Below are 27,895 nucleotides of genomic sequence, written 5' to 3' on the forward strand. Positions count from 1 at the left end.
AGAACGGTAAGTTAACTTCCGTGTTTTATTTTTGCTACTGTCTGTCCCCTGAGGGTTTGTTTTATTTGCACCAGACAAAACCTAACCACCAAATGTGGTGCAAGCGAGCTGCTAGACATTCAGAACGATAGGGTCCTTTTGACACGGAAATAGGGAACGTGACACACTTGCCCTCTGGAGTTCATACATTTTGAGGGACCCTTTTTTGTGTCTGGAAAATCGTCGGCAAGCGAGCTGATTTATGGGATTTGTCATCGCGAACTCATCCCCTTCCGCAAAAATAAAAAAACGGGTCCGCTTTTCCGGTCGTCCGGTTTCCCGCAGTAAGGTCCCAAAAAATGGTGGTTGCGCTCGTGCTATTAAATTTCGAAGGGTTCGATGGTTAAATCGATGACCTACAATATCCTGTTTCGTGTGTCGGGTGGGCCCTACGCGCCGCGTAAGTTAAATGTAAAATTGCACTGAAAGTCACATATATCGGCGAGTCAAGCGCGTATCGTAAATTGAGTATGTGAGTATTGTGTGTGGCGGACCCAGGGGGGGGGAACCATTCGCGGGGTTGACTCGGTTCGCTTGTTCCATGTGAGTTTGTTTTTTCAATGATTGGTTTTTGGAGCAGCATTTTTCTTTCTCTCTGCAGACGCGCCCGAGCCCCGAAACATTTTAGGGCCAATATCGTATCGCCGAGCGATAAGATTAAACAATAAAAATTAAATTTCAACTTAATTAGGTTTTTTTTTCGTGGTGCCTTCGGTTTCCTTCGAAACCTTGTCCTGCCTATTGCCGTCTGGTTTGGTATCTTCGTTTTCCATTTACTGTTGCTATAGATTGTGCGTACGGATAATGCATTCGTTTCGATTTAAAGCGCCAAACAACAAAAAACGGCGCATCCGAGTTAAGTTAACGGCGCATCGAAGAAGCTTGGGTTTGTGTTGGTGGGAGCAAAGCGAACCAAAGCAGGAGAGTTGAAACAAGGGAAATTTATTATTAATCGATTAATTAAAAGTAATGGCGACCGTGGCCTTCTGATACTGGGCTGGCTGGCACGAAAAATCCATCGATTACATGGTGTCGTTTTTTAAGCTAAAGTTTTTGGGAGTTCCTTTTATTTTTTCTCGTTCCTTCACGAAAAAGGGCTGACTGTTTTTTGTTGTTGTTAAAAAAGACTTATAAAGGCGTTTTAATTCCCTCCCTTCTATAAATTCCCTCGTGTGGCATCACTTGCCTTTTTTTTGTAACATTATGCTTTCACCCGTGCTTGTTCGCCATTTTGTTACCTACAGCACGTTCGATCGACCACCGGAGACCGAGTAATTACCCCAGAAATGATCGGTATTTAATTACCGGCATGCGGCAGCGGATCTGGCACCGACAGCGCCACGGTACCGCGATCGAAATTGATTTCATTTTTCATCTAAATGAGCTTGCATTAGGCAGCGTGGGGTTTTGGAGTGGCGTATTGTACCACCTGGCCACCTTAGGCCACCTGGAGAAAGTGTGCAACCCGGCGGGATGCGTTTGTGGGGGCCAAAAAGGAAGCTAATGCACGCACGACCACAAAGCACGCTCGCAAGGAAGGCTTTGGTGAGGCTTAGGTAGGTGCGCCAGGGGAAAAGTAAACCGGATGCCTTGAAAAAAAAAAACCCGCCCGGAAGTGGTTTAGCCGAGTGACGATCGTCACTCGACCAGCGACATCGTAGCCTTACCTTGATCGCAGAGGATTCCACCCCAGTTCGTATCACAGATGCACTGCCATGCACTTCCGTTGCAGTAACCGTGGCGGCAGCCCGGGTACACCATACACTCGTTACACAGCGGACCACGCCATCCGGGGCGGCATCTGTAAAGGGAAAATGAAATGAGAAATAAGAGACATTTTTAGAATTGATAACGTTTTTTTTTACAAAAAGGGCGGTTCGAAGCGAAAGGTGAATAATAAGGAACGAGGCACGCATTCCATTACGTATAGAAACTGTAACTTCAAAGAAAAGACAGTCATCGATCAAAAGGACCGTTTCGAAAGTAATTATTCAACGCGGGACCTACAACAATTACTCCACCAGACGTGGTGCCGCGCAAGTGACAAAAGCGTGCTTCTTTCAGACTGCCTTAAATCACTCAAACCCCTAAAAAAACGACTTCTTGGACATTGGAGAGTAGAGTGACAACGATATTTGCAGCTAACGTTCACGAACTGCTGGGAACTTCGAGTGATGCTCGCGAACTTGAAGATGTCCTGTAAGTGTGTGCCGTATATCCAACTGGCCATTATAGAAAATTGCTAACAGCTACGTATAACTTCCAGCTGGGTCCTGCCCAATCGCAACCGGCAATGGCTTGAAGTTTGGTAAACGATTCGGTTAGGTCATACCCGATCGGCACAAAAGGTACGCCGTCGGGTGGCACTTGGAGGAGGCTCGGTTTTTGTTTATGAGGTTGCATATGAGCATTGAAGTACGCCAAGTAGCCGGGCTGGCAACCTTTGTGCCGCGGTGTTTGTGATGGTTAACAATTAGCACCGGCATAAGCCGCGGCATCGGTAGTTAAAGATCGACGGCTGAAGAGTTCATCAAGTGATGAAGAGAAGAAAAAAAACACGCACACACACACAAAATGGTAAATGGTAAAGAAAGCTGGGCCAAGTGTTTGGTGGGAGAAATGTAAATGATTTAGCTACTTAAGGGAAAATTTTACGGGATGCGCACGGTAACGAGGTAAAAATTTGACATCCTTTTTCGGATGCGCTTTGTGTGTCCGATTGGGAAAACACTCGGTTTTACTTTTTCATATAGGGTTTTTAAGGGTAATAAATACATTAAAAGTGTCCGAATTTGTACATTTGTCATGAAGCGTCGAAAGATGTCGTTAAATGTTGCTGGAATCCCCAAGCGATACGCTGATATCATTCGGTCGACATCTCTCCGAAAAATCCCGCCAACTCCGGTGACAAACTGGTCGAAAATGTGATCGATTCATCGATAAGGATCGATCCTGTCCTCAATGATGAACGATGGCCTTTTCATGAGATCATTAAATAAAACCCGACCATCGGCTGCCGCAAAAAAACCGTGCGATCGTTCGAGACGGCGCGAAGATCGACTGGCGAATGTACAAAAAAAAGCCCACCATCGACGATTTGCAGTTACCTTGAGTTTGTCTCTTTATCTTTTGGGTGAAACCAAGAGCAACAACAAAAAAAAAAGACAACCTCCTCCGAACCATCATCGGACTCATCACCGCGCACAGATCCGCTGGTCAAATCGTGCGGTGGGAAAAAACGCAATGACAGTAATCGGGACGTGATCTAGGCACCACGATGTTCACCGATGTGACTCAGGGCTGGTGGATGGATAGGCGATGTTTGAGCAGAGGAGAGAAAGAGGTGCTATGCTTCTGTTTGCTTTTCGTTTCACCCTGCCACCCCCTTAATCTTCCTCCTTTGCCCATGTCCGACTGCGGCTGCGGTTGAACAGCTAGTGGCGGGAAGACCTTTACACCAAAACGCCAAAATCTAACACCGGGCCGCTTCATAAAGCAAAGAAGTGTTTTGTTTGATGTTGGGACGAAGCAGCGCTCTTTAGCAAACACTCACACACACACGCACTAAGCGGCGGACAGTTCAGGAAGCAAACAGCCGGCTGCCTGCCGGGGAAGACAGAGTGCGTGCGCGTTGAGAAGACGACGAGAAGAAAGGAAACTAAACCGAGATGATCCCACCGGGCTACCACCACCATTGGAACGGATTTCGGTGTTTTAAGCTCTTCGTCACCTTACCACATTCCCAATCTACCAATTTAGTCGTCGCTTAACGAGGGTCAAACGAATGAGTCAAACCCTAGCCACTGCAGGCCCTGGTAAATAAAATGTCCACCCGTTTCGGTTCCGAATAATACCGGTCTTCGGTTAGAGTTGGTTTGCCTCGCGGGTTAAAGTATTTGAATATTTCTTTCGTTTAGCTATGTTTCGGGGTTTTCGGACGTTTCGGTTCCGGTCGTCCTCTTTGCTGCTGGTCGAAATTCCACCGGACCGGGCTTTGTCGGTGTTGCATTCGCGGCCACGTTTTTCGTCAGGACAAATCGGAAATCGCATTCGTTTTGTGCGCAGAATCCGAAACACCGAAAGTCCTCACTCGGTCTGGCTGGCACGATCTACGGAATGTGGCCGTTGTGCCGAGGGGACGTATTTAAATGAGGGTATCCTGCAGGGGGATTTGTTGAAGTTCGGTCGATGAGCAGTGTCTGACAATTTGAAATATGTACCGATCGTGCGCATTCGACGAACGTTCGCCCGTCCTAATGGCTAATGGAGGATGATCGGATTCGCGAGATCACCGCGTGCACGGCACAAACATTCCACGATCCTTACCAGCGTGAGAATGAATTGCTGTGGTTGTTGTTTTTGAGGGTTTGGTCGAGAGCCAATGCCAAACCCATGTACCGGTGGAAAACTAATTCGGGTACAGTTTCCACCGACGTTTGATTTTGGTCCGACGCTGTCAAAATAGTATCGTGATTATCGGAACATTGGTAGTAGGGTTGTGTATACACGATCCGTATCCCGATCGAATCCCCAAACATCAACTCTGCGAAGAACGTATCCAATTACAACATCAAAGTCTGCATTGCAGCACGACATTATACAACGCCGGGCAATGGTACATAAGTTCGCACGATCAAAAGCATCGGACGGGGCGTTGAAGTGGAAATGTCCAGTCAAGTTCTCTCGCTCTCCTGCCCGAAACGATGCTTCGGAAGTGCACCGCCGGCCGGCGCCACCGGATCGTGGATCAGGATCGGTTTTTGAAGTAAGCAAAACCCACGGACACCAAAGTTGATGGGGTTATGTTTTCTACCGATTGTGCCGGCCTTTTCTTTTGGTCCGGCCGCTGACAGAGCGAGGGTCCCCAAAAACAATTACTCCACAAAAAGTTCCTCACCCAAATCATCCACTCCCTTCTTCTTCCACCAATAGGACGGTATGACGTTAGCTGGCACGGAGTCCCATTGAGTGTGCAGGAATCAGGTTACACAATGTTGAAGACAGGGGTTGGTGAGAAAAAGGTAGGCATAACAAGCGAGATGGAAGTACAAATAACTTTCAGCGACCGTGGTGGACAATCAATTACAAACATGGATCCCCATTATGCTTCAGCACTTTGGAGCTGGACCGGACCGGTGTTCCCGGTAAGCTGATACCGTCCGGGTAAGGACGTCGGGCAGTTTCGGGTGTTTTATGATTTATGTGTCCACGGCAACAGGGAAGCCGCCGCTCTTTCTGGGCGAGTGCGTCGATCACCACGTTGATCCCTGGGCTGACCGGCAAGATAACAATGCTTCCCATTTTTTGTTTGGTTTTTGTTTTCAACCGTCTGCGTTGGGAAAACGTAGTACAGGGCGGCTTCTATGTTGAAATCGAAACGATTCTCCACTTTTTTTAGTCGGGGCGCTTGGAGCGTGAGTCTACACCGGTGACGAGTTTAGCGTCTCGTGGGACAACGTTTGAAGGTGTTGCGAAAAGTCACAACTCGGGATGTTTTCTTCGGGCCTGTGACTCCAGACGGTTCGAGGGTAGGTTCGAAACTTAATATAGAGGTGCAACTTGCTATTTACTAGACAGCGTCCCGTACATCCGACTCTCGCCTGTACCACAACCACAACCAATTCGTTAGAAGACAACCGTTTTGTTCTTCAAGGCGGCTTGATCGTTGGCGGTAAACAACAAATCGCGTAGCCCTAATGGAGCGACCCAGGAAACTACGGGACGGTAAGCGGACGGTGCACGTCACATATCGTTACGATTTACATCATCCTTCGACAAGACAGGAGACAAGGGTTCCATTCCGGGCCCTTGCATCTCATGCACACCTCGTTCGCTGCCGTACAATGAAGCTTGCGCGATCTCACGCGCACGATCCTCGGTTGTTTCAGTGTCTAATCTGCATGTCTGTGAGGCCGAGTGGAAGGTGGCATCAAAAGACAGTCACACCACGTGTGGTTGATGGAGACGGTGACACACTACGGAACACACCGGGGTTCGATCGCGACAACGGGTGCCGATCGCTGATCGTTGGGAAGTGCACGATCCGCGCGTCTGCACAGATCGCGCGGGCCGAGATTTATTGGGCAGAGCATTAAAACTTTCAAACAATGTGTTCCGCTTGTTCAATTATGTATGATTAAGCGCTTATTTATTTATTATTAATTTCGCGCTGTCGATCCTGGGTGTGAGATTTTCGCTTTTCCACTGGAAAAACGACACTCGATGGAAATGGATGCATGTGAAGCAAATTGTCACAGCAAAGCATAAAATATAGCTCTGAGGGTGGCTTCGGCGTGTGTGTTCCTATATTTGTCTAGGATCGGATTGCGGCTAGGTGGTGTTTGGATTTGGAGCATCGGTCGCTCGTGCTCGTCCAGCGGCGGAGCATCGGATCGGGGCATGCTCTCGTTCGGTCGTGCCCGAATGACAACCTTACCCGATGACAACTCGATAAAATGGTGAATTTATTTTACAATTGTCCTGCCGCTCAAGCTCGAGGGCGGTCGCGCGAGAGAGAGAGAGCATCGAATTATTGGAGAACGCTTCACCCCGGTGGCAGTGGTGGTTATTGTTTGGCAGGCCCGGGGGTTTTTCGATCGCGCACCGCATTCCCGGGTGCAAAGATTTATAGCACGTTGCATAACAATGCTATCAATCAAACAATTTCCCACTAAGGAAGGCACGAAATTACGGTGCTCGGGCGAAGATAGATAGGCTTCTTTGGGTAAGTGAGGAGGATACAACGCTCGCCACCATTGCCAACTGGAACGGGTCAGAGCGCAAGGCGAAACAAAGAGCAAATCGGTGCGCCTAACCCATCGCCCTAACTGCCGGGTATATTAGTGATCGCGAAGCCGGGCCGAAGTTGGCCGGAGTGTTGCACAATTTTAATCAGGTGCTATGTAGGGCGATGTTGCTGTTGTCTGCAAAGGCGTACCATTTTCAGCGATGCCGCCTTCGATTGAATTCATCCCAGGCGAACCTTCTAATGATGGTGCAGTGGCATCGTGTAGCCAACATTGTAGCACTATTTAAATTATTATGCAAAACTTATTTTTGCCAGGGCGCAATTCAGCCGACTCGATCAACTGTCAAAATTTGATCCACGCCACTGTTCGTATTGGAAATCAAAGGACCAGCAACTTTGGGGCTAGGCAGTGCCATGACGGTGACTTCGAGTGAGCGCGAATCCAACCACAAGCGTAAGGCGTAATTCACATCCAAATATCACATCCGCTTAGCTGAGTGGCTGCGTTGCGTTTAAGGTGTTGGGCGTAGAACCCACTCGGAGCAATTGTGAATTGTGGCGTGCCCTTCCGAGCGGTATGTTGTTATTCGGGAGCGAAACAGCTTCCTTGGTTAGCTTGTGGTTTTTTTTTGTGTTGTGGCTGATGTTCAGCGGCTACTTTTCGGCAAAAAAGGGGTCGAATTTATATGGGAGAGAGAGAGAGCGAACATAGAGAGAGAGAGAGAGGGATGTGGTTTTGATGTTTTGCCTTTTGTTTTGTTTCGTTTGTTTCGGGTTGCGCGTGCTTTTTTCGTTGTTTCGGTTTGCAATCCCCCCCCGAAAGACTCCAAGTACTCCAAGCCTGGCGTACGTATGCGCAGGTGTGGGAAAATGTTCCTCGATGTAATTGGCCATCCAAACTCCAGACCCGGGACCTTTCTTGCAGGCATCTCCGCCACTTCCGCGGAACCACTTAGGCGAGGAAGAAACGAGCGTGTATGTGTGTGTGAGTGTGTGTCTGTGTGGCAGACGGAAAAATAGAAGTACAAAAAGAGGCCTTTTGCAGCGAAAAGTGGTACCGTGCGGTGAACTCGCTTAACCTTCGCGGTCTGGTGCGCAAGAGACGCAACACTCGACCACGGGTGGAATGGAACGATGCACGGTGTGAGGTGTCGGAGGGTTGTGTAGACTCTCACACCCACCGCGAGTGCCCGAAGCTGCCACACTAGAATGACAATCGAAGTCCGGGGCGAAAATGGGTGAAAACGGTGCGAAATGTCAATCACGGACATCCCATTTTCCTGACCTTGTTTGGAGTGTTGTTCTTTCTGCACTCACTTTCGCTTCTAAACCCACCGAGAAGGTTCACGGGCTGGAGGGTGTGCAGCATAACTTGTGTCGTTCCACCCGGGTGACAATAATAGCTCATACTTCCTTCGCACGTTGCAAACCCCTTTCGGGCAGGGATGATCAATGTTCTTTCCCAGCTGGAAGATATGGGTGGCATGGTTGGAGTCATCCGCGAAGGGTTGAGGGTTTTTGTTGCAATATCTCATCCCTCATTCATTGCTTGTGGTGTGCCCCGGTCCAAAACGGTGATCCAGTCCCTTTAAGAATCGGATCTCAAGCCTATGGAGTGTCAGGGGCGGTTGTTGTTATTGTCCTCTATCGCAACCAGAGCACCGAGCCAAAGAAAGTGCGGCTTTTGTGGAGCTCGCCAACAAACCAACGTCCTATCCAAAGTCAGGATCAGTGCAATTGTCGTTCGCGCTCCATTGCGGGCGTCGAAAATCGGGAGATTCTTCTGCTGCCGCGGTAAGCAAACGCCGCGGGCGAGCTTTCCCGCACCGAACCCGTGTTTGCTGGCAAAACGCCTTGTCGGTACATGAAGCATACATGAGTCGCGCGAACCAGCCAGTGTGTGTGTGGGTAGGCAGCAAATCGTGGTCTCATGACGATCGTACGAGAGGTTCGTCGCTTTATTTATTGCCGAGCTTGCGAAGGCGACCCATCCCGACGGTTCTACCTAGAGCGTAGTTATTGTTATTATTGTGTTATTGATATTTCATTAGGTATTATTTATTGCCCCGCTGGAGGGCATTTATTTCGGTTTGACAGTTCGTACCCCCAGTTTGCGGTAGTGGCCAGACCCGTTGAGGGAAATCTGGCCGGAACACGGCCGTGGAACTGGCGGGAGCGTTATCCTGCCAATGTTTTCGGTACCGTGTTTGTGGGACCTTAATCTCGTGGGGTCCCTCAACCGGCAGGGTCAGCTATACCGCGTGCCTGGGCACTCTTGAGGTATGATAATTTGAACGCTTTCGAGAAGAAAAACATAAACAAGAAACAGATATGCACACATACACATTCCGTTTAAGTGCTCGTTTAAGTGGCCTAATCGAATTATTGTTTCACATGAAGCAAAGTGGGCTTTCGCGGAGTGGTGCAGGAGAAGGAAAACTGCATCAATATATACACACACACGCACGCAGCGCTTTCTCTCGTTCTCGTTCTCCACCTTCGTATCCCATACGATCGCGATCGTTTGGCGTCTTGTTTGCGTTTCTCATTTCTTCCAAGAGCAGGCTCATCAGCATCAGGTGCATCCAACCGGGTTTGCTGCCCAGGTTAGGCCCCTTTTCGGGCTGCTTTATTGACACATTTCCGCATACTGCCGGCCAATGATGTGACCGGTGCGGCATCGTGGAATAAAACGCTGAAAAGGCAAATGTTTAACCGATGTAAACAGTGACAGTGGCGGCGGACAGTGAATAATGTTAAGTTAAAACTGGCCCGTCAATGGCTAAAACACACCCCGCTGCCTGATGCAAAGCGGTATCGTGGATCGCTCGAGTTTTCCCAAACATTCCGCTGGGGGAAGTGATGATCACCTGCCATGATCCTACTCGCTACTTGCGTCACCCTGCGCCGATGTGTGTTCAGGCCGCTTGTTTGAGTTTTGACTTTTGTTTCAAAACGTCAATGCGAGAATGTTGCACGGCCAAGATTTCACAGTCGCCCACACAATCGTTTCGCCCGATGCCGATGGAATGTTTGTGCTGGAAAAAACCTCGAACCTCAAAAAAAAAAGTAACCAAGACTAACGGCCAGCACGGGGTGGCATGCAACGAACGATTTTGGGGACAGCCGGCTCCGCTAGGTGAAGAATTTAGCGCAAATATTTAGTCGACTGTCAATCGACCATGCTCGATCGCGAGATACGGAAGATAGATATAATGAGATACATAAGGCAAACGGTACATAGGTAGCGGCGGTGTGGCTTGGTTAAGTACACCACGGCTACGGGAGCAGATCCAGATAGCCTTACTCGGAGAGGGACTCGTTGGATGGTACTCGGTCCGTTGTTTTGGGAACAGCCAACAGCTTGCGGTACGTGCATCCGCACACATTGGTTTACAATTTAGCGAGTCTTCCGTCCCATGGTTTGTTAATTATTCCTGCGCGATCGCCGAGAACCCTCGTTGCGGACATCTCAATTTAGACGATACTATCTCGGGCGACTAACTTAACGTACTTGGTGGAACAAAACGGATCGGTGGTTCGACCGTTCCCAGCAAACGAGCGCGGACTCGCGACTTTTTATCATAATCAACCAATCTCTAAGCGTTAAACGTTCAGTTCCGCGGTGGCCATCGGTTGTGGAAAATAGTTCACCAGACAACCGCTCGGTACGTCGAGTTCGATGGGAAAGCAAAATTTATAATGATAACCTGGTTGGAATGGGACGAGTCGAGACGAGCGCTCTAAGCGTTGCAGTAAGCTGGAAGAATAGAGCGTTACCGTGGCTCGTCGAAAATCCCGATGCAACGCTTTGCCACCAAAACAGAAACAAGGAAGTAGCGAACCTTCTGCCAGTGTGCGATAATTCGATCGCTTCTTAAAGGTGTATCGGTAACGAAATTATTGTTGTAGTTTCATTTTCTACTCGCGGAACAGCTCCGACAACGCGCGCGCACCGTTTCGGGTCGTCCGGAGGGGTCATCACAGATCGGCCTCGTAACCGTGGCCACAGTACACGGCGAAAGTCGATCCATCGCACCGATAAACTGCGCCAAACTTTGCTGCTTTCCCAATCCTCCAGCGTATCCTCCGACTACTACCATCGAGGGCTATGATCAGGAAAGGCGGGCGGGATTGACGGGCTATGGGCCGGTGCGATGTTTTGTGGTCTTATAAATTGTTTTGCCTTGTCTTATTATGTAAATGCTTCTTTATTCGCCAAAGAGGGCAGCTCTCGGTGGAGAAGAGTAGAAAAAAAAAAACGAAAACAAACAGCCGCAGCATCCCACGGTCAATCAGCAGAATTGCTCCGAAAGCGTTGGGCTTTGTCTAGCCAGTCAGTGACGGTCGGTCGAGCCTAAAACTGGCGGGAAGTTGAAGCAAGCACGCAGGAAGGCTGCTCGAAATAGGTTAGATTAGTTCGCCTCCTTCCGAGGTCTGGCCTGTTCGGTCGATAACCGTCTGCCAGCGGGGAACGCGAGTGTTCGCCAGTGCTTAGCGAGCGTTCCCGGGTGCTGGATGACACGTCGCGTGATTGCTGGAACTGTTAGATTGTCCTGACGCGAAACAGCTGAGCTTGTTCGATGCTAGCCTGCGGTCGGAGGTCGCACGGATGCTTCTCGCGCGGGTGACTTTCGGTTGATCAGTTGCTTGTAGTGATTATTCCGTAGAAACGCCTAGCTAGAATTGGCGCCGTGAGTTTCCTCCCGTTGGCCCAAAGCCCGAATGCTGTTTGCTCGTTTGAACTTTTAATTTTGGACAACAACATCCGACCGATCGATCGGTCGATCTACGGTGGCGCAGCTGCTGCTTGCTGCTGTTTGAGCCGTAGATGGGCTGTTGTAGATCGGTATGAGCGGTCCTACGGAGCGTCTAGCAAGGGGGACACGATTTTCTTTCCAGGACACACAGTATAGTGCCATTGTCAACTTTGACCTGTGCTCCGTTCCGTGGAGTGTCCCGGTTGGGAATAGGTCGGTTGGTCCGCTCTTGGGATTGGAATATTTATTGAACCCATTCTTTGGTGCTCTTAAGCTCCAAGTCAGTAGAAAGCCTGATCGTCCGGATCTGGTGTGAAAAATAAAACCTAGCGGTTCCTAAATCGTAGTGAAACGATTTGTTTCAATCGAGTTCGAGGTACCCGCTGGATGCAACCGGAGTCCAGGTAAAGATGGTGATCAATGCGGAAAACAATACCCAACAACACCAAACAGAAGCCACCGTGTTGTAGCTGCGATCGCGAACCGATCCTAACCCGGTGGGACGCGGTGTGCGTCGGGTGGTTTCTAACAAGAACAACATTATACGTATAGAATCTTAATTAATTGAACAATTTAAATAGCCACAGGAGGTTTCGGAAGCTACTGGAGGGAGCGATACATCGCCCTGTATCGCCCCGCTGCACGGGAAGACTAGCCAGTGGATGCAGTATTGATCTTCGGGAATGTTGCTGGAACCTCTTTAGGAAGGTATCGGTGGCAACCGGCAGCACGGCAGCAAACAACAGTGCTTCGCAGTTACGAATGGTAACGTCGTTTTAATTGAATTCGAAAACATGGCAATCTCCGTCACCACCCGACGGGCATTCGCCCGATCTCGGTCCCATTATTCATTTGTCCGCGTGAATCTGTTTTTCTTTTTGCGTTCGCTCTCCACTCCTTTCGATGCGCTAAGCCTGTGCGCCGACCGGTGCGAGCTTTTCAATTCGTGCGATAGGAACGCCCGGTTCGGATTTGCCATTTCGATTTCGAGCTACCACGAGGATTCCGTTTGGGATGTTTTGCAGCGTACCGGCGAAAAGGATCGGCCGAGTGAGTGTGCCACCGCCCGGATTTGCGGAGCTGTGTCGTGTTGGCTATTTTCCTCGAGTTTGCTTACAAAACATCGACAAGCAAAACATAGGGCGCTCCTCCACCCCACTCGACTCGGTGGGAGCTTGCTTCCGTCCATCTGCTTGGTGCAATCTTGTGGTGCTGGTGCTGCCGCCGTTGCACTGTGGCTCTCCAAATCGAGCCAACACGAAACACGGCCAACCAGCGCGTCTTTCACTCGGAACTCAATTAAAATCACGCAATTAATTAAAAGAAACACCAAATAGGCAATCTTGTAACAGAATCTGTTACCGCGCGGTTGTATGTGACCGGGCCGTGCGAGATGCATTTCGGAATTGAATGTGTATCGTCGTGTTTTCGTGAAATGCTTATTTTCCGGTCCCGTTCTGGTTGGGCAGCGCGGAACGCGATCTCGAGGTTGGCCCGCAGCGCAAAGCCGCGCAGAGTTAATTATTTTATCTGTTTTCCCATTTAACACTTTCGGTGACTTATTGGCAGAGGGCCAACGTGGGCATGCAGGGTGAGAATTTAAAGTGAGACCATGTGCGCGCATCTTCAGCCGTTGGGGGATAGGGCACGGTGTCTGTTTCAGCTTCCTTACGAAAAAAAAAAAAACGCTGAGCGATAGAGAGATTGGTTGATAGCGTAGCGAAGAAAATGAGCGTTAAATTAGGCTTTGAACGCGCATGTAGAGTTGAGAATTGTATAAAATCTTGGAAATAGATTTTTGCGAGAAAAAGGACATGAAAGATATTTTCTCCACAACTCTCCAGAAGTACCATGCGACCAGTGCAGACTACGAAATCTTTCAAGTACAGTGCCACTTCGTCAACTGTCAGTGCAGATGGCGATCTCATCGCCACCGGTTGACACTCTTCCACGTTGCCTGACGTCGTTTATTCAGCTATTCAAACAAGAATGGCTTTTGTTTCTTGTCCATCAGCTCGTCTACATGGGGGTAGAGTAATGGATGAAGCATGTCTCGTCTGGGCCCAACATCTCCCAAGTGCGCATCATAGTACGCGGGACCAACCTGGTGATAAATGATGCTCCCTCGCGAATGATCGTTTTGAAGGCAAAACAGGCCAAACAACAACTAACGAAAAACCTGCCAACACACCGGGAACCGGTGGACTCGGACTGTGGCAGATCGATTGATAGCTGGGAACGGCTCGGTTGAAAGGAGTATATGCGCCCATGCGCATAAGACACCGAGCAGACGCGCTCTGTTGTTCACTGCGAATGAAGCCACGAAACTGTGCTTAGACCCCGTTCGTGACCTCCAAGCCAAGTGAATCCGTACCGTGCGGCCAGAAGCGGCACGCAGAGCACGGATTTGCATTCAGGCCTGGTTGCTTGCGTGCGATTCCCTAGGAATAGGTGGGGGTTTTCATCGGGAAAACTGCGAGTGTGCTGCATACAGTTGCACCACGGTTAAGCTATTTTAATTGTCCTTTCTTTAGAATTCCGTTCCTCGTTTCCGGAGTGATCGGTGGAAGCCGGAGGCTGCATGCCGAGAGTGTTATGATTTGCATAGAACATGTCCCGACATTCACTTGCAGCTGTGATGAGACAGTTACAAGCTACTGATGTGCTGCAGCGGCGTTCTCGCACTGGGGAAGTTGAAGAATTCTATCCCAAGTTCATTAAAATAGGTTGGAATATTTCGTAGACGATTCCACAACACACGATTCTAATAATTACAAACTTTGTCTATACCTCTCTCTGAAAGACCAGGAAATGTAAAAGAAGAAATTTTCCAGCGTGTCGTAAACGTCAAAGCGCAACAAAGTACGCTTCTTCGCCGTCCCCGATACGCGTGAATCTGCGTACGGGTCGAACGTATTCGTTAGGGTCATTATCGTTTTGTTTGATGCTGTTTCGCTTTGATTATTCTCTCCCATCGCAGCGCACCTTCCGTTCTTGTTTGGATGCTACAGGCGAGTCTGCATGCCCGGCGGACGAAGGGACCCCGGGCAGGGTTGGCTAGATCTCGCTCGGTTTAGACACTTTGCGCAACTCGTCTTCAAGGAACCAGTTTTTTGTGCTTGTGTATGTGTGTGTGTGTGTACCGATCGGGATTTGGACAGTCTAACGTGCCCTTCGCGCGTTGAAGCGTACCGCTCGTCAGTCAAAGGCCGGACCATCGTAGACGGGAATAAAGATGGGATAAAGGCTAGGGCATAGCTAAAGTCGCCGTTAAAACCTTCGCTCGCTCCCACTCTCTCTCTCTCTCTCTCTCTCTCTCTCTCTCTCGTTCCGGTGTGCGAGTAACGAGTATTCGAACGCTCCGTCTCGTTCTAATAGATTTGATTATTTCGACGTAATTTACTATTAATTTTCAATTAGTTACTGGTAAGTTTTCGGAGCGTCGAAAAGTTCCAATTTTCTCACTTCCTTCCTTGCTAGCGTTGGCTGGAAGGGAGGGGGGGGGGGGAAGATGAATTGGTGGAAGACCTTCAAAATTATTATGAGCTGTGCTGTGAGTATGTGTGCGGGATGAAGAACCATAAGCAGAATATGGAAGAAGAAACAACCGAAAAACAATCGGTGAGGTAAATTTGGATGCGCCGTAAACAGCAAACAGAAGCTTAGCACCTACAGGTTCGGCTTATTTCTATAAAGCGGCATAAGTCGATGGTGTGTGTATATGGAAAGCTTTTTAGCATTTTCTGGCCCACATAAAACCCACACACACACACGCACAACGAAGCTCCCCATCCGTGAGCAACACACAATTCAAGTTCATCAATTCTGTACAGTTGATTATGCTTCATTATCAGCTTTGTTTTACGGCGTGCAGCGAATTTTGACCGAGCGAGCGTGGCCCTCGTCGTTTTTGGGGGTCCCCACCACCAATCGATCGACCACGGTTCTATTTAGGTACCGTCACGGTACCGGAGCCGCAGAAAATGGCGATATCACGCAGAAATGGGGTTAAACATTTCATCACGCTTCATTAGAACGCTCATCGATCCGGTCCGGTGAAATGGTTGGAAGAAAGCTCACGCGAACGGGAAGCGAGAACTTTGGGCAACATCGAGCAAGGAGTCTGCTGACCTTTTCTGTGCTTTTTTTCCTCTTTTCCTACGCTATCGTGGCCACGCCAAAGTTCGTTTTCTTTTGATGGGATAATTATGATACATTCGTGTTGGTTGTGTCTAGCGATGCACCGGAACGCATCCGTAAACCGGACGGCGGATGGTAGACGATCTGCTACAATCTATGATCGGCTGTTTATACCTGTTACAACCTTGCCCCGGTGGTATCGAGATATCAGGCAAAGGGGAGGGATGAAAAATCATGTACCGAAGCCATCGTACTACAAGTTACCAATTATTTTTCAATAAAAATTGATGATAAATTTCCCCGGCCATATATCGAAGGTGCAAAGCTCATGCCTCGTCAGTATGAGGTCTTATTGAAGAAGAAGAAAAAAAATCCTACGATCACGGCGATCTCCAAGGATGGCCAAGAGCGCCTCAACGCTTCTCACGGTCAAGTGTCGCGCATATTCGCATCATGGGACAGGTTTCGCGTTTTTATTTTTCTGTATAATGCTGCGTTTGGTTTTCTTGTTTTGTTACTTGTAGATAATATTTTTTTTTTGTTGTCCCACTCTCTTCACCCGATCGCAAAGATTTATTTACGCTTTTTGAGCTTCTCTTAACCCGTATCATTCATCATAGCTCTATTCCTTGGTGCTTCACCACGCTGGGTGATGCGGTTGCTATCCGACGGTGCGGGGCATAATGAATATGCGGACCGGCCAGGCTTACCAGGCCGATGCTTTTGCTTCCACGGCAGTTATAACTGCGTGACAATGGTTAATGCCATAATGGCGATGATAAGACAAGGTTCATTGAACAATGTACCCTCAAAACTTTGTCCATTGAAATTCAGGGAATTTTGAGCTTGAAACATGTTTTTTTTGCCAACTATTTAAGGGAAAAAGACCTCAACTCTACGTCTATAATCAAGAGACCTGACCACTTGAAGAAATTTATTCGCTCAAAGTACATCCGGAGAGGGCTTTTTTGTTGCTGCTTCATCGAGTGGATGAATCTATTCCCTTTTTTCGCCCGTACTCGATGGACCAGCTCTGATGTAAAGCGAAAAACAAATCTCATTTCCATATTTATAAAGTACGCGTACGCGAAGGGTTGTGTTCTCTTCGATTTTTCACCGGCCGAGCCACCACGGCCCAGCCCAGTGACCGGTAGAGCCTGGGCTGATAATTAGACCCATCTATCTCGCAACCTGCTGCTCCTGTGGGGATGCTGCTGTTGCTGAACCCTTCGCCCCATTGGGTGGTAGTTGCAATTTTGTAGCCACTCTCGTTCATTTGCCGTTGTGTGTAAAAGTGCAAAAGTAACACGTACAGCCATTAAGCCGAGCAAGGCAAGACGCGGATAAGAATCCGGCTTTCATTTCACACCGGCCGGAGCCGGAGTTGAATAAAAACAAAATAAAAACAGCCCGCCGCTAAGGCTGGCTAATAATAAGTAATGATATGTTTATATTTGTACCCCGGGTGTACGTTCCACGCCCGGAGAAGGCTCAATCGGAGGATTCGCTCTTTTTCTTCTCTCCACGTCGTGATTTCACTTCTTCGCTTCTCGGGAAACTGCCTGTTAGCCAAGCGTTAAGCCGAAAGCCTGTTATACACAGGGCAAAGGACTTCTTGGCCCTGCTCCACCAGTACGAAGAAGCTCGCCAGGATGTTGGGAACGGGCCGAGGAATATTGCTTGCGCACGGTTTTGCACGTTGCTATTAATTATTACCGAAAACGTAACCCACGGCAACAGAAACCACACCGCGAAACTCGTTTTGTTGTGCTATCGTTTAAGCTCTCGGGGAAGCAAGTTTGATTGTCGTTCGTAGGCTTTTTTTTCTGTCAGAGGGCTGTAGTTATTAAAGAGTTCGGTTAACCACTTGCCACTCGAATCGACGAGTACCGTGGAGACTCGTGGAGGCAGAGATTGTGAGGTTAAGATAAATCAATTAATTCTATACCCTCGTACGGGGCCATTTTTTTTGCTCCTCCAGTTGCGCGTGACATCGGCGGAGGAAAAGCTTTCATGCCGAGTCTATGTTTCTATTATTTTGCCGTATCGATTGTTATTGGGTGATATTGAGGTGATGCAGCGTACGAGAGAATGAAGGCTCGTGTGTGGAGCGAGAAGAGTCTTGACTCGCGATCACTTTAAGGGTCTCGCTGTGGGGAGTTGTATACACCTTGCTGCAGACATTGTAGAAGAAAGGAGCACGGTTAGGACCAGGCGCTCGGCGACGCGTCTTGATGTTTCATTTGTCCACCGGATTGCTTACATGAGGAAAAACATAGAGCATGCTAAAGAAAAAAAAAAACAAAATCCCTCCAACAGCAAAATAGGGACAGCTTGTAAAGGTCTTCCGCCAGCAAGAGGTAGATCGAGAGGGTCACAACGAGCAACAACAAAAAAAAAAAAGCGCCGATCGACAGTACAGCGCCGAGTCGTCTTAATATTAATGAATGCAGCGCGCGGACGCTCATATCGCTACCGCCTTATCTTTAATGTATTTATTATTATGCTACCAGCAGTGGAGACGCGTTCGCGTTAGCGACTTTTATCGTGCCACTGCCGATCGTCGGTTGGTCGGTCGTACCCCCTAAGCCTAAGAAACACCGCAGCTCGTGAAGGACCAAGCAATCGAACAGCGATCTCGCATGTGAGAAGAGCGACAGTGTCACGCGATGGGAGAAAGGATTCTGTCGCACGAACACCGGCACCGTATGGTTCGCGGATCCTTTCGGCGTGAATAATTAAGCGTTCATTTCGCGCCGTCCGCAGGCCGTTTCGCGGATGTTTCGTGAAGACAGAAGTAAGTAAAAAAAAAATCGAAAGTAATTGCCACCTCCGTCGGGGGACACCTACGCCAGCTAGCGGTTGTAAACGGGGGCTGGAACATTATGAACATGATTAAACAACCGTTTGAGGTGTTTTAAGCCGGGTATTGCTGCGAGAAAAAAAATGTGGCGTGGAGCGCGAAATGAAGGGAAGTGATGATTGCGCTCGTTTCGTGGGTTCGTTGTAGCGCGAAAATAATCGCGATCGCACTAGAAGCTGGATGGCTGACTGGCTTCCTCGGGTTTTGGCGAATAGTTTACCCGTTTCACACGGAACGGTGCAGAAGGATCGCTTTGCGTTTTTGTTTCTCTTGAAGATTGGTATGTGGTGAGTTGGGAATTAACCCAAACGCGAATGTTGTGTGGCGTGTAGAGTGTACTAGTTTTTGCTTTGTTTTAATGGGCTTTGCACGGTCACCAGCTTGAGGGTAGCAGTGTGCAAGGACTAGCCAAAGCATGGAGGAGACCTAACACTCGATCGCCAGAATACCTAACACCGTTCAACGTTCAATTCCAATGTTACCCTAGCGTCCCTTTTTTGGTGATAGTTAGCAGGCGAAAATCAAGATATGTGCTCAATGGCCCCGGCTGCCTGAAACTGTCTGATCAATCTGATCGCACACACACTCACAAGCGGTAGAGAAAACCTTAGCCCCCACAGCGGTGACAGATTTATGGATCAGAAGAAAATTGATACCGTGGCGTGAGAAGCCGGTGTGAAAGTTATCAAACTGCTCCCGATTTCGTTTGCTGCTCCTAAGGACCTAAGTGACGTTTGATTCAATCTCACTGGCACAAGTGCCGGCCGGCCGGCTGAGGTCCGCAAAACGGTGCTCGAAACGGGCTCTTTAGCGCGCGATCGATCTAGCGCGTTTGACAGCTTTCGAGCCGCCGAGAATTCGCACACCATATTTCGAGTTGCTCCGTATGTCCGTGTATCGTCCGGGGAGCGCCTTCGCACCACGGTGACATTCCCGTGCGTGCGTCCCGTGCGAAGAACACCTCGCGATTCTCGTACGTTTGAAATGGTTGAAATTTCAATTCATTAAATTAATTAATTATGACGTAAAAGGTAACTAACATCGGACTGATGCGCGACATGCGGTACATTATCGCCCAGACCCGCCGAGAGTCGCGGTAGTTACCGGTGGACAACTGCTACCACAACCATCCATGGCGCGATCTGGCGCGATAATTATGAAATGGGAATCTGGATCGGGAGCCATCTGGAAGTAATCTCGCTAAACGGGGGAGGGGGCTCGCTCCGTTCCCGATGGTCCGGACCGCTCCACTATGGTGCTTTCCTGATAGTGATCAGCGAAAAGCTTGTCGACAACCGACCGCCCTACCAGTGGGACAAACATCAACCAACAGGGAGTTGTATCTGTGAGTGTGTGGATCCAGAGTCCGGAAGAAGCGTACCGTCGGGGTCGGGTCTTTTGTGTTGTCAGTTTGGTGCGCGATAATCAGTGTTGATGGTTTTGCCGGTAGGCTTTACGTTCATTTGGCAATGAGCTGCGTTTACGATGATGGAGCATGGACTAAATTAAGTCACCCGCTGGCTTCCCTCCCACCCTTGCGTTGACAGCTCACTGTCAATTAGGGACAGTCGGTCTGGGCACTGGGCAAGTGCTCACTTAATTGATTGTGGAAAGCGAGCAAGAGAAGCAAAAAAAAAACAGAGTGCACCACCGGCGATGGACTTTTATGAAACCCGCAACACATGTGCGAATTCTACCGGCTGTGAAAATATGGTCAGTTTTCGTTGTAAATGACGTTGTGAACGGTGTAGGCGAGTGCGAGACAGAGACTTCAACCATCAACACCCTCACCGATTGGACGAAAAAAAATAAATGGCAGTCCAAAAATGGTACCTAACGCTTCCTTTTATTGCCAGGCGCTAAGGTGTAATAGTATAATTGCACCGATTTTCCGGTGCTTTAACTCGTCGGGGGGATGTAGGGGGATCACTTAACCGGGCTGCTGGTGGGAAGCTGCCAGTGGCACCTGGCAGTGGTTTGGTCGGCATTCTTTCGGGGCAATAGTTGTAAAACCGCATCTTGCCTCGCGTGCTACTCGGAGCAGTGGATGCAATTTCATCGACAATTCTATTGTTTCTTCGTACCAGCAGGATAAATTAGCCAAACCATGGTCGACGAACGAAACGGTGCTGGGTGCCTTCTGCCTTCTTTTCCCAGTGTTTATTTTACAAGTGCGTACGTGTGTATAACGATCCGCCGTTGTAACGCTTCTGCTACTGGTACGACGTGTTTTATTAGCCAACAACAAGCTCCTCCTAACCCTAACTTCAGCCCCAGCACTAGGCTCGGGCCGGTCGCTACTTGTTTAGCGCTTCATTCTCCCGTATGCCGTATGCACCACCTCCCCCTATTTGTATCGTGTAAAATATTTACTACAGCTATTGGATGTAATTTATGTGTTTCGGGTACCGGGCACTCTTCCGTCCGTGTGTTCGCGGGTTGTTTTTTTTTTTCGAGGACCACGGAATCACGGAATTTTCGTTCTGTTCAAGCCCCGTTTTCCCCGTTCCTTTCGGTGAACTCTCCACAAGTCCCCGCGCGGGATGGTACGATCGCGCAGATCATTTGTTTGCCGTTTCGAAAATTTACAACCATTTTCGAACTATCGATTCATGGGCTTTGTGCACGGCAGATCCACACAAACCATTCGCTTTTTTGCACGCCTGTTTCGCCGTACGCCCGTGCGGGATAATTTCGAAGGATCGAGCATCGACATGTCCGGGGACACGATCAAAAGACCGGTACAGCGCCACATGAAAACGGTAGCGGCAACGGAGGTTGCTTCGGTATTCGTCGTGTCACTCGATGTAGTATTTGTTTTTTAAACTGTGCGAATTTAGATCGGTAAATATGCAGAAAAACAAACCCCATCGGTACAAAACGATTTTGCTCCATTGATGGTAGGGGGTCGACTGCGGGAAAGAGGGTGGTTGGGGGTGGGGGGTTGGGGCTAACAAATCGTTGCTCGATTGTAATAAAATAGAAGAAAGAGCTAATTAGGGGATAGGGTATTATTCGTACAACAAGCCGTTCCGCGTGTTCGGTTTGAGAAAACCTCGTCGATCACCCTCGATCGGCATCCAGGTGATCCGCATTGGGGGAGAAAAAAACGGTTGAAAACAATTCAACAGTGCGATCACGACCGAGCTTTTCCCCGTTTTCCCCAGCTTCCACTTGACCCCCCTACCTGGCGTGCAGGAGCTACATAACTGACCGGGCAAGCAAACCCCTTTCGGGATCCGTCGAAAAAAGAAGCGCGACTAGGATTCGGCGGCGTTCATTGGCTACGGGGTGCCGACACGATCGCCATTCGCCTACTTTGTTCTACTTAGGATCCGCACGTCGTCGCGATCGTGTCCCGATGGGCCGACGGTCTGGTATTGGTTATTTTTCACCTCCCCCTTCCCTCGAGGGACTATATCCCAGGCCAGCAGGCCAGTACCGGTATGGGAGCACGGTCGGTGATTGGTTTTCTAGAGGTTTTTGGGTGGGTTGGTTTAGCTTTTGTTTTGGGACCCTGCTCTGATGCATTTTACCAGTCCGGTGTGGGAGTGGTGGACGATTCATGGGGCATCGAACAGGGACGGAAAAACGGTATGGTAGTTGTTGAATGCAATTCGGAGAGGATATAAGAATGCTTGGAATTGTATGGGATGTTTTGCTGAGCTAGTAAAACAATCGGAGGTACTTTTGAAGTTGATCGTGAGTTTACGGTTTTAACCAGAATGCATTCTGGACAAAGGATGGTGCCGATGGACGACCGATGTCACCCAAACAAGAGTTTTCAGTTGGTTACTTACTCGCATTCACCCGGCTGGTCACATTTGCCATGTATTTGATCACATCCTGGCTTGCAGATTGCTGAAAGTGTTATAAAAAAAAAAACGTAAGAAACTCGTAAGCCGTTTGTGGATTAATGGGAACCGCGGACAGCATACATCAAAAGAAGAAAAGAAAAGGAAAACGTAACGAATAAAATCAGCGTTCAGTGAAAGGGAAAAACCTCAAACGTATCTGGTACGTGAAAATGACCGATTGGGCACTGAAGCGATAAGGGAGGAAAATGAAAGTAAAACAAAAAGGCACCCAAGCACTATAAAAACAAACGAGCACACGAATGATGCCAAGCAAACGCCAACATGTTGAAACACACAAACCAACCGTTCATCGGTAAAGCGATCGGATAAGATAAGAGGGCCCGTAATGAAGAAATAAAGTTCCCAAATGAAAAGCCCCCGTTAAAGCTTCGAAATCGAATTTTCACCGCCAGTGCACGCTAAACTTTTGGAGATCGTTGCGAGTGTCCGGCGCTCTGTTTCCATTAGTCTAATCGGGCCAACGTTCTCTTATCCATGCGTTGGTAGAAAAGCCTACATAAAAGCGTCGACCGATCATCGGCTGGTGTCTTCCTCAACCGAGCCTCAACCGATCGATTACATAAATTGACCTTTCACATTGCGGTGGCCGATTGTTGGTGGGCTGCTACCGCGTGTTTTTGCCTGAGATCTCTTTCGGGTGACTTTATCTTGTAGAAAAGATAACATCAAGGGCCCTCTTCCCGAAATTACTTGTAAATCAAAGTACTTACCTTTTTCACAGTTTGCTCCCTGCCAGCCGGGAAGACACACTTTGTTGCCCTGCTTGCCACACGTGTAATGGCCGAACTGGTCATTCCGTGGCCGACAGAACGTGGTACAGGTTGTGTTGTAGTAATTGTCCGCACACTGCACTCGTACACTGTAAAGAAGAAAACACTCCATTGTGACTTATGCGCGGCTGGGAAGGTTGGTTGGCATCTCCCGTCGAGGTTACTTACCGGTACGTTATTCGTGCGCTCTTTCCTATGTGGTCTAATGTATTCCAATCGTGCGACGGTAGAATAACGCCAGAAAATGATGTTTCCTCAATAAGTCGCTCGGAAACTGTAGCAAGAGAAAACAAAAGACAAGGAGGCAACAAAACAAAGCAAATGGTTAGTAAGCACTGGTTAAGGTTACACATCAACGGGGGTCAAATAGAAAGAAAAGTTAGCTTTATTTTTTAATTAGCACCGTACTGATACTTTTGGCTCCTGTCTCCTGTACAAGTTGCGCTTCACCAGAAATGTGAATCCGGCGGGTGGAACGTGATAGCGTATGGTTGGCACGATCCTTTTGCTAAACATGAACCGCTACAAATTGTTAAATTGTGCGATTTTTCTCCCTGTTGCTGGTCGTGTTGCTGGTGGTCGGTAGCAAACCCGGGAGGTGATTTGCACCACAGAAAAACACTTAAACAGCCAACAAACAAAAGTGAAAGATCGTTATGCTAATTTTTAAGTTAACGTCTGGTTAGGCTGGTACATGTGAGAGTCGCAGCGCTACTGTTGGAGACCTCGATTCAGAAAAGGGGCGGCTGGTGCCACACCGGTAGCACACCAAAGCGGGATGTGTGTTAGGTCCATCACCTGAACCTTACAATTGTCCCAGGAGTTAATACACAACCGGACCAACGAGTGTTGTCTCACACATGTTTGAAGCTCTGGTGGCTAGTTATCACTCTCATGCAATCTAACGCTGCCAAGTGGAGCAACAATTAATTGTAGAGTCCTCAGCTGCACAGGATGAGAGCCAAAAGGTATCGAGAACGGGTATTCTACCCAACAGGCGATCGTTTCGGTGCATACTTACTTGAGTAGGACCCGTTGTACATATCTAAAGCTTGTAGGATAAGTGTGAACGATTTCTGAAAGTGAAACAAAAAAGGGGAAAAACACATGAAATGATTTACCATATAAAACAGCTAAACCTAAAGGCACAGCGAGTGGCGAAGGGGCGTGAAATGTTTTTCGAACAGTTCACCGGATCGTTACATAGCATTCCCGGGACGCACGGCTACCTGGCAGTTCCGTTTGGCAGTTCCAAAAAGCTCCACCGTACTGGAGCACTTGACCGAAGTAGATCGAGAATGAGAATGTTTACGCACTTAATCGGACGTTCTAGACGATGGAGGGTCCCGGGAAAGATCGTGAGAATTTTTACATTAATGAGATTGCCACACATAATTCTCACACTCGCCACCGGGGTTGGGCATGTGGACACCGAAACGGCTCCGGTGAAGGAGAATATTTTTGTGGACGCCCTGGTTTTTCTTTTCGGGAAGCCCTGTCCCAACACTACGTACTGCCATCATTAGAGCGGCAAAGGGACGAATGAAGAACGGTTATGCTCTTGGCGTTTGTTACCGTTTTGCCGTTGCTGTTGTTATTTTATCCTCTCCAGTTCCTCATTTGGTGATTTCACACTTTTCGACAATTGTTATTGTTACGACCGAAGGGAGCACTAGCGGGTACATTCATACCGGCAGACCCTATGAATTACAAATCAGCGAAACAGCTCAAGCGAACCAAATCGAGGGAATCGGAGAACACGTTCAAGTGCTTCTGGAATTCTTGATCAGTGTGCGTTGCTGGGTGTCCTGGGACACGAGTGGGGTCACTGACTCGTCAGCAAACGAACCGGCGAACGGGGTGCGCCATCTTTTATCCAAACTTTCCCTAAACGATCGGGTGGGATTTTTTTTGTCGTCTGCACCACGGATTGACCCAGACTCGTGAGCATGAGCATAGCGAGAGTCGAAGTTGGAAGATCCTTGTTAGATGATAGGCCTCCCTCACATGGGCCCCATTTCACCATTGTGGACAAACGAGGAAGGTGTCGAGCTAATGTGATATTTTAGAAAACATGAAACACATTCGCTGTCCCCCGGCCAATCTCGCCTCGTATCGAACCGCATCGGTCCGACATCGATTGATCCGTCAGAAAAGTGGGGTGTTAATTTAAGAGCGTGGCTCATAAAAAGGAAAGATTGAGTAGCGCTTTTTTGTGTGTTGGTTGTTGTTGAGATATTCAACAACAAATTGACAAACAAGCGTGATCGATAAAAATCTATCTTTTCAAGCGATTTGTACACGGGCGGCCTGTCATTTCTGGTCGACGTCGTCGTCGCACGTACAAAACGATTCAGCTAGTCCAAGATCGTGCCGGATACGGGGGGGGGGGGGGGGGTGGGGGGGTGGGAAGAGCGTACGGAAACATATGCGCGAGATCATCATAAAGATTCATTCATTAACGTTACCGGGCCAGTACCGGGGCATCGTGCGCGCAGGCCAATGGCCGTTCGCCGTTCATTAGAAGCCGGAGCTCATTCAGCTCAGGGCTCGTTCGGCAAACCAGTGGGCCAGTGTGAACTGTATGCGAACAGCCGGCCGTGATCGGGTGAGATCGTCGTTTCCGCTCGTTATGGCGCGTAGTATTCACACATCATAATTCAACGAGCCGGGGTGCCCGGGAGTCCATCGCGCGTGGTGCGTCGAAGCAGCGGCCTGTGGATCAAATCGTGACACCTTGGCTAATGTGTCACCGGCACAAGCCAGGTAATAATCGCAAAACGGTCGTATGCTCTGCTGGATGGAGCACAAAAACAATACACTTAACTATGGTTGTCTACTTCAGGCAACTCACCGCTCCACGCCACTGGCAGCATCACCGACCCGGAGCTCCATTTATGTCCAAACAGTTGTCTCCACAGTGTCTCATCGCGTGATCTCTCACTTAATGCGTCCAAGCAACCAGAGGTAAGGTGTGTGTGTGTGTGTGTGTATGTGTGTAAACACAGTGACAGAACATCCGATTCGTCACCCATCCCTTCTTCGTACGCCAGGTGCCTCCACCACAGCTCTTCCTCCACCAACTGCGATCGGGGGTTGCAGCGTAAAGATGTCGGTAAACCGCAATTTACATATCTTGTTCCGAGCGATACTTCATTCATACCGAATCCCGTGCCCCGGAGTCGATCGACGAGAAGCCACCGGCGGTGTGTGGCATGCGATACGGTCTCATACACAAAAATGTCCGGAAAATGTAATTTAATTTGAATATAATATCTGCCCTTCGTCTCCGTACGGGGCCGCTGTGGCCTCACCGCTGGACAGCCCTCGCTCGAAGGGTACTCTCGTAAACGTTTCCTCTTCCACGATCGTTTGAGATTGCTTGAAAGACGAACGAAGACGGGAGGGTTAGAATACCTTTTGCCCGCCTCGTTGCATCTCGTTACGTCTCGCGGCCCACGATAGCATCTAGCCGAGACCGATTCCAGGGGGGCTCTCTCTCGCAAAGGAGCTTTTATTATGATTGAATTAAAACGGTTGATAACAATAACAAAAGTATTCTATTCTTTCCCTCTTGCTACATCTTCGTCCGGCGCGTGTGTTCCCATGGGGTTTCTCTGTGCCTGTGATCACTTGCTGCCCTGTCATCATCATCATCGTCGTCGTCGTCGTCGTCGTCTTCGCGCATGAGTATCGTCGTAGAAATGGAAGGTAGTCTAGATTAATTTATCCTCCCCGTCTACCTTCTTCGCGAGAGCTCCGGCTCCGGCGGGAACATCGAAATGCTACTACGCGAGGCTGTTCACCGTACAAACATTATGACACTCCCGGGTGCCGGTCCCGAGCTTAACGAGAGTATTAATTTATGCTTCCGCGCACGCACGACCGCACAATTAATGCGTGCGCGCCCTTGCGTCGTATGTTTGGAGCGATTTTCTACCTTCTTTCATCTTCTTTCGCGCTGTAATGGAACCTTCTATTTTGGTGGTTAATTTTTCGGGAAGTCGCTGGCTCTCCCTTCCGTTGCCCTTTTGCATTTCGGTTGCAGCTCTAAAGCGTACTGTTAAATAATTGGACTATTATTGAAAGTTGAATCGGCCAGAAGCCGGATGCATTGTATGAAAGGGAATTTTCATTAGGTGCTCGGACAAGGTAAACAGTTCTTGACGGCAGGTGACGGAAGCACAATTTGTTTAGCATTTGCTCGGCCTGGTTGTCCCTTTTCCATTTTCGGAGGGTTGGATCGTGTTTGGGTAACCGTTTTTTTTGTTATTCTTCGGTCCAATCGCTGAAGCTTAAGGGGATGGTTAAACTTAGTAGCAGCGATCCCAATTTCGACTCGCATGTGGTCACAACCCAATTCTTGCGCCCTCACTTACATTCACGGCGGCTGGTAGCTGCTGGTACCAGACTTTAAGTGATAGCATTTGCGGTTGAACTACATGACCCACGAACTCTTCGCGCAAGATTTTGCAGCTCGTGACGCACAACGGGACAACAGCGCTGTACGATCCAATCGTAACCCAAGTAACGCCACGGACGGACAGCTCATGTTTGACGTACGCGCGACGCACTACCCGCTATAACCACAGTGCTTCCACAGCGAGGAATCTATGAGCGCGTCTACCTAACTCGAACGCTTTATCTCCCGCAGTGCGCGGATCTCGCATTTAATGCTGTGAAGTTAATTGGAAATC

At 48.8% G+C, this 27,895-nt stretch overlaps 1 protein-coding gene across 1 annotated transcript in view; it reads right to left on the reverse strand.

The window, feature by feature from the left end:
* Positions 1 to 27,895, reverse strand: part of LOC118502949 (protein serrate) — a 99,887-nt gene that overhangs the window by 27,263 nt on the left and 44,729 nt on the right. Inside the window, exons 4-8 of the mRNA XM_036035701.1 lie at positions 24,220 to 24,274; positions 23,367 to 23,472; positions 23,139 to 23,287; positions 22,351 to 22,411; positions 1,707 to 1,840 (exon numbers count right to left, since the gene is read on the reverse strand). Of these exons, the coding sequence (XP_035891594.1) occupies positions 1,707 to 1,840; positions 22,351 to 22,411; positions 23,139 to 23,287; positions 23,367 to 23,472; positions 24,220 to 24,274 (505 nt within the window). The remainder of the gene's footprint in view (positions 1 to 1,706; positions 1,841 to 22,350; positions 22,412 to 23,138; positions 23,288 to 23,366; positions 23,473 to 24,219; positions 24,275 to 27,895) is intronic.

The sequence above is a fragment of the Anopheles stephensi genome, chromosome 2, assembly GCF_013141755.1.
Source record: "Anopheles stephensi strain Indian chromosome 2, UCI_ANSTEP_V1.0, whole genome shotgun sequence".
In the NCBI taxonomy this organism is placed as follows: domain Eukaryota; kingdom Metazoa; phylum Arthropoda; class Insecta; order Diptera; family Culicidae; genus Anopheles; species Anopheles stephensi.